The 7,500-nt window shown below is 45.5% G+C and overlaps 1 protein-coding gene across 1 annotated transcript in view; it reads right to left on the bottom strand.

Annotated features, from left to right (window-relative positions):
• Window positions 1-7,500, bottom strand: part of LOC311135794 (netrin receptor DCC-like) — a gene marked incomplete at both ends in the record, with an annotated part of 433,415 nt that overhangs the window by 111,627 nt on the left and 314,288 nt on the right. The window contains one exon of the mRNA XM_084169836.1: window positions 4,155-4,314. Coding sequence (XP_084025962.1) covers window positions 4,155-4,314 — 160 coding nt within the window. The remainder of the gene's footprint in view (window positions 1-4,154; window positions 4,315-7,500) is intronic.

The raw sequence follows: 7,500 nt of genomic DNA, 5'->3' as shown, positions 1-7,500 counted from the left end.
GTAGACCAGACCAGACCAGACCATGTAGACCAGACCAGACCATAGAGTAGACCAGACCATGTAGTAGACCAGACCATGTAGTAGACCAGACCATATAGTAGACCAGACCATGTAGTAGAAACAGACCATGTAGTAGACCAGACCATGTAGTAGACCAGACCATGTAGTAGACCAGACCATGTAGTAGACCAGAACATGTAGTAGACCAGACCATATAGTAGACCAGACCATGTAGTAGAAACAGACCATGTAGTAGACCAGACCAGACCATGCAGTAGACCAGACCAGACCATGCAGTAGACCAGACCATGTAGTAGACCAGACCAGACCATGTAGTAGAAACAGACCATGTAGTAGAAACAGACCATGTAGTAGACCAGACCAGACCATTTAGTAGGCCAGACCATGTAGTAGACCAGACCATGTAATAGACCAGACCATGTAGTAGACCAGAACATGTAGTAGACCAGACCATGTAGTAGACCAGAACATGTAGTAGACCAGACCATGTAGTAGACCAGAACATGTAGTAGACCAGACCAGAACATGTAGTAGAAACAGACCATGTAGTAGACCAGACCAGACCATGTAGTAGACCAGACCAGACCATGTAGTAGACTAGACCATGTAGTAGACCAGACCATGTAGTAGACCAGAACATGTAGTAGACCAGAAAATGTAGTAGACCAGAAAATGTAGTAGAAACAGACCATGTAGTAGAAACAGACCATGTAGTAGACCAGACCATGTAGTAGACCAGAACATGTAGTAGACCAGAACATGTAGTAGAAACAGACCATGTAGTAGACCAGACCATATAGTAGACCAGACCATGCAGTAGACCAAACCAGACCATGTAGTAGACCAGACAATGTAGTAGACTAGACCAGACAATGTAGTAGACCAGACCATGTAGTAGACCAGAACATGTAGTAGACCAGACCATGTAGTAGACCAGACCATGTAGTAGACCAGAAAATGTAGTAGACCAGACCATGTAGTAGACCAGACCAGACCATGTAGTAGACCAGACCATGTAGTAGACCAGACCATGTAGTAGACCAGACCAGACCATGTAGTAGACCAGACCATGTAGTAGACTAGACCAGACCATGTAGTAGACCAGAACAGACCATGCAGTAGACCAGACCATGTAGTAGACCAGACCAGACCATGTAGTAGACCAGACCATGTAGTAGACTAGACCAGACCATGTAGTAGACCAGACCAGACCATGTAGTAGACCAGACCAGACCATGTAGTAGACCAGACCATGTAGTAGACCAGAACATGTAGTAGACCAGACCATGTAGTAGACCAGACCATGTAGTAGACCAGAACATGTAGTAGACCAGACCATGTAGTAGACCAGACCATGCAGTAGACCAGACCATGTAGTAGACCAGAACATGTAGTAGACCAGACCATGCAGTAGACCAGACCATGTAGTAGACCAGACCAGACCATGTAGTAGACCAGACCATGTAGTAGACTAGACCAGACCATGTAGTAGACCAGACCAGACCATGTAGTAGACCAGACCAGACCATGTAGTAGACCAGACCATGTAGTAGACCAGACCATGTAGTAGACCAGAACATGTAGTAGACCAGACCATGTAGTAGACCAGAACATGTAGTAGACCAGAACATGTAGTAGACAAGACCACGTAGTAGACCAGACCAGACCATGTAGTAGACCAGACCAGACCATGTAGTAGACCAGACCATGTAGTAGACCAGAACATGTAGTAGACCAGACCATGTAGTAGACCAGAACATGTAGTAGACCAGAACATGTAGTAGACAAGACCACGTAGTAGAAACAGACCATGTAGTAGACCAGACCAGACCATGTAGTAGACCAGACATTGTAGTAGACCAGACCATGTAGTAGACCAGAACATGTAGTAGACCAGACCATGTAGTAGACCAGACCATGTAGTAGACCAGAACATGTAGTAGACCAGAACATGTAGTAGACCAGAACATGTAGTAGACAAGACCACGTAGTAGACCAGACCAGACCATGTAGTAGACCAGACCATGTAGTAGACCTTAACATGTAGTAGACCAGAACATGTAGTAGACCAGAACATGTAGTAGAAACAGACCATGTAGTAGACCAGACTCTCAGATCCACCTCTACGCAGACGACACCATTTTGTATACATCTGGCCCTTCATTGGACACTGTGTTAACAAACCTCCAAACGAGCTTCAATGCCATACAACACTCCTTCAGTAGCCTCCAACTGCTCTTAAACACTAGTAAAACTAAATGCATGCTTTTCAATCGAACGCTGCTGGCACCCGCCCACCCGACTAGAATCACCACTCTTGACGGGTCTGACCTAGAGTATGTGGACAACTACAAATACCTAGGTGTCTGGTTAGACTGTAAACTCTCCTTCCAGACTCACATAAAGAATCTCCAATCCAAAGTTAAATGTAGAATCGGCTTCCTATTTCGCAACAAAGCCTCCTTCACTCATGCTGCCAAACATGCCCTCGTAAAACTGACTATCCTACCGATCCTTGACTTCGGCGATGTCATTTACAAAATAGCCTCCAACACTCTACTCAGCAAATTGGATGTAGTCTATCACAGTGCCATCCGTTTTGTCTCCAAAGCCCCATACACTACCCACCACTGTGACCTGTACGCTCTTGTTGGCTGGTCCTCACTACATGTTCGTCGTCAAACCCACTGGCTCCAGGCCATCTATAAATCACTGCTAGGCAAATCCCCGCCTTATCTTAGCTCATTGGTCACCATAGCAGCACCCACCCGTAGTCTGCGCTCCAGCAGGTATATCTCACTGGTCATTCCCAAAGCCAACACCTCCTTTGGCCGCCATTCCTTCCAGTTCTCTGCTGCCAATGACTGGAACGAATTGCAAAAATCTCTGAAGCTGGAGACTCTTATCTCCCTCACTAACTTTAAGCATCAGTTGTCAGAGCAGCTTACCGATCACTGCACCTGTACACAGCCCATCTGAAATTAGCCCACCTAACTACCTCATCCCCATATTGTTATTTATTTTGCTCATTTGCACCCCAGTATCTCTATTTGCACATCAACTTCTGCACATCTATCAGTGTTAATACTATTGTAATTATTTTGCACTATAGCCTATTTATTGCCTTACCTCCATAACTTGCTACATTTGCACACACTGTATATATATTTTCTGTTGTATTTTTGACTTTATGTTTTTTACCCCATATGTAACTCTGTGTTGTTGTTTTTATCGCACTGCTTTGCTTTATCTTGGCCAGGTCGCAGTTGTAAATGAGAACTTGTTCTCAATTGGCTTACCTGGTTAAATAAAGGTGAAATAAAATAAAATAAAAAAATAAATATAGTAGACCAGGCCAGACCATGTAGTAGACCAGACCATGTAATAGACCAGACCATGTAGTAGACCAGACCATATAGTAGACCAGACCATGTAGTAGACCAGACCATATAGTAGACCAGACCAGACCATGTAGTAGACCAGACCAGACCAGACCAGACCATGTAGTAGACCAGACCATGTAGTAGACCAGACCATGTAGTAGACCAGACCATGTAGTAGACCAGACCATGTAGTAGACCAGAACATGTAGTAGACCAGACCATGTAGTAGACCAGACCATGTAATAGACCAGACCATGTAGTAGACCAGACCATGTAGTAGACCAGACCATGTAGTAGACCAGACCATGTAGTAGACCAGACCATGTAGTAGACCAGACCATGTAGTAGACCAGACCATGTAGTAGACCAGACCAGACCATGTAGTAGACCAGACCAGACCATGTAGTAGACCAGACCATGTAGTAGACCAGACCAGACCATGTAGTAGACCAGACCAGACCATGTAGTAGACCAGACCATGTAGTAGACCAGAACATGTAGTAGACCTTAACATGTAGTAGACCAGACCATATAGTAGACCAGACCAGACCATGTAGTAGACCAGACCAGACCATGTAGTAGACCAGACCATGTAGTAGACCAGAACATGTAGTAGACCAGAACATGTAGTAGACCAGACCATGTGGTAGACCAGACCAGACCATGTAGTAGACCAGACCATGTAGTAGACCAGACCATATAGTAGACCAGACCATGTAGTAGACCATACCATATAGTATTTAACCGTACCTGTTGACAGTGTCCTGGGAGTAGTAGATGCCGTAGGTCTGGACTGTTCCTCTGGTCTCCTGCGGGGGGCGCCAGCTGAGGCGGACAAAACGGCTGGACACTAGGACAGGGACCACGTCACGGGGAGCAGAGGGGAGGAGGACACCTGAGCTGGGGACAACTGGTGGAGGAGGAGAGGAGTAAGTCAAATAAGTAGGGGACTCAGGGCTAGGGACCTGAGGGGCTGGTGTTGGGGAGGCTACTGTTTCTAGGTAGGTGTGTTAGTTATTTAGGAAGTAGAGAGGGCGGGAGGGAAGGAAGGAAGGAAGGAAGGAAGGAAGGAAGGAAGGAAGGAAGGAAGGAAGGAAGGAAGGAAGGGAAGAAGGAAGGAAGGAAGGAAGGAAGGAAGGGAAGAAAGAAGGAAGGAAGGAAGGAAGGAAGGGAAGAAGGAAGGAAGGAAGGAAGGAAGGAAGGAAGGGAAGAAAGAAGGAAGGAAGGAAGGAAGGAAGGAAGGAAGGAAGGAAGGAAGGAAGGAAGGAAGGAAGGAAGGAAGGAAGGGAAGAAGGAAGGAAGGAAGGAAGGAAGGAAGGAAGGAAGGAAGGAAGGAAGGAAGGAAGGAAGGAAGGAAGGAAGGAAGGAAGGAAGGAAGGGAAGAAGGAAGGAAGGAAGGAAGGAAGGGAAGAAGGAAGGAAGGAATAAAACAACAGGAGCATGACCGATGGAATGAGAAGAAAGGAAGGAAAGAAAGAGCAGGAAGGAAAGAAGAACAAGTGATCAAGATGATCACAGACAAGGAAAGGGAACCGTTATTTTCAGTTATAGATAGATCATTGCAGTGCAGTAGAAGTGTCATACAGAAGCAGTCAGTGAAAGAGAGAGAGAGATAGAGAATGTTAACAGATAAGTAGCTTCATTTGTAGCGGTGGTTATAGCATCGTATGTAATATGTATGTTCGTGACATGTATGTATGTCCGTGACAAGATGCATGGATGGATCTGAAGTCATGTATGTTCAGTGACGAGATCGGACGGGTTCAGAGAGACATGCCATCATGTTTGTTTGACCCATTACTGGGTCAACGCATGGTATCGGAGAGGGTTAAATGGCCTAACGAAATGGCCTAACCATAACCAACATATTTTCTATGTTCTCCCTGTAGCTCTCTGGACGTCTTCCCTATTGAAACTGAAGAGAAAGCCTGTGAGTTCTAACGTGTGAGGAAAACTGTGTAGCGTGAATCCGTCAATGCTGTGAGCTCTGAACACTGTGGTTAGACACACTGAGAATCAGCCCATGACAGTACCCATTGTCTGTATTGGTTAATCTCCCTCTGTTGGACTGAGGCAGGGAGCTCATAGGTTTTTTTTTTTTCTCACCTCTGATAATGCTCTGATGCTGAAACAGCCATGTCACACACACCAGCCTCACACACACACACACACACACACACACACACACCGGTTACACACATCAGTCTATGTCACACACACTGGGCAACGTCATGCACGCCAGCCTCACAGCTTAACACACATCGTCATCAGGGAATGAGTGGTATGGCCAAACTAACCCTGTTGACTCACTGCCTTCACAGATAACATACCTGGAAAGACCCCTTACCTGGAAACTCTGTCAGGATATATCTCAAAACAAAGAAGGTGAGATTTTCAACGGACTAACACCCACACCAGACAGATATACTTATTGGGGGGAAGATGTTTTCCTTTCATTAAAGGTGTGTCGTAAAAATCAAATGTATCTGTCCAAACTCCCCGAGATAAAGGTCAGGGAGGAAGCATTCCTCCTGTGGATATTCTTTAAGGTCAGGGGGGAGGGGTTAATCCTGTGGATATTCTTTAAGGTCAGGGGGGAGGGGTTAATCCTGTGGATATTCTTTAAAGGCTTTGTCTTGTACTGTACAGTATGTCAATACTCTGCTACAGCTGCTAGAGTGCATCCCAAATGGCACCCTATCCCCTACATAGTGCACTACTTTTGACCAGAGCCCATAGGGCTATACAAGTACAGTGGGGGAAAAAAGTATTTAGTCAGCCACCAATTGTGCAAGTTCTCCCACTTAAAAAGATGAGAGAGGCCTGTATTTTTCATCATAGGTACACGTCAACTATGACAGACAAATGAGAAAAAATAATCCAGAAAATCAAATTGTAGGATTTTTAATGAATTTATTTGCAAATTATGGTGGAAAATAAGTATTTGGTCAATAACAAAAGTTTCTCAATACTTTGTTATATACCCTTTGTTGGCAATGACACAGGTCAAACGTTTTCTGTAAGTCTTCACAAGGTTTTCACACACTATTGCTGGTATTTTGGCCCATTCCTCCATGCAGATCTCCTCTAGAGCAGTGATGTTTTGGGGCTGTCGCTGGGCAACACAGACTTTCAACTCCCTCCAAAGATTTTCTATGGGGTTGAGATCTGGAGACTGGCTAGGCCACTCCAGGACCTTGAAATGCTTCTTACGAAGCCACTCCTTCGTTGCCCGGGCGGTGTGTTTGGGATCATTGTCATGCTGAAAGACCCAGCCACGTTTCATCTTCAATGCCCTTGCTGATGGAAGGAGGTTTTCACTCAAAATCTCACGATACATGGCCCCATTCATTCTTTCCTTTACACGGATCAGTCGTCCTGGTCCCTTTGCAGAAAAACAGCCCCAAAGCATGATGTTTCCACCCCCATGCTTCACAGTAGGTATGGTGTTCTTTGGATGCAACTCAGCATTCTTTGTCCTCCAAACACGACGAGTTGAGTTTTTACCAAAAAGTTATATTTTGGTTTCATCTGACCATATGACATTCTCCCAATTCTCTTCTGGATCATCCAAATGCACTCTAGCAAACTTCAGACGGGCCTGGACATGTACTGGCTTAAGCAGGGGGACACGTCTGGCACTGCAGGATTTGAGTCCCTGGCGGCGTAGTGTGTTACTGATGGTAGGCTTTGTTACTTTGGTCCCAGCTCTCTGCAGGTCATTCACTAGTTCCCCCCGTGTGGTTCTGGGATTTTTGCTCACCGTTCTTGTGATCATTTTGACCCCACGGGGTGAGATCTTGCGTGGAGCCCCAGATCGAGGGAGATTATCAGTGGTCTTGTATGTCTTCCATTTCCTAATAATTGCTCCCACAGTTGATTTCTTCAAACCAAGCTGCTTACCTATTGCAGATTCAGTCTTCCCAGCCTGGTGCAGGTCTACAATTTTGTTTCTGGTGTCCTTTGACAGCTCTTTGGTCTTGGCCATAGTGGAGTTTGGAGTGTGACTGTTTGAGGTTGTGGACAGGTGTCTTTTATACTGATAACAAGTTCAAACAGGTGCCATTAATACAGGTAACGAGTGGAGGACAGAGGA

Source organism: Coregonus lavaretus, assembly GCF_964263955.1.
Source record: "Coregonus lavaretus genome assembly, chromosome: 10".
Lineage (NCBI taxonomy): Eukaryota > Metazoa > Chordata > Actinopteri > Salmoniformes > Salmonidae > Coregonus > Coregonus lavaretus.
This window is presented reverse-complemented; position numbering and strand designations above follow the sequence as displayed.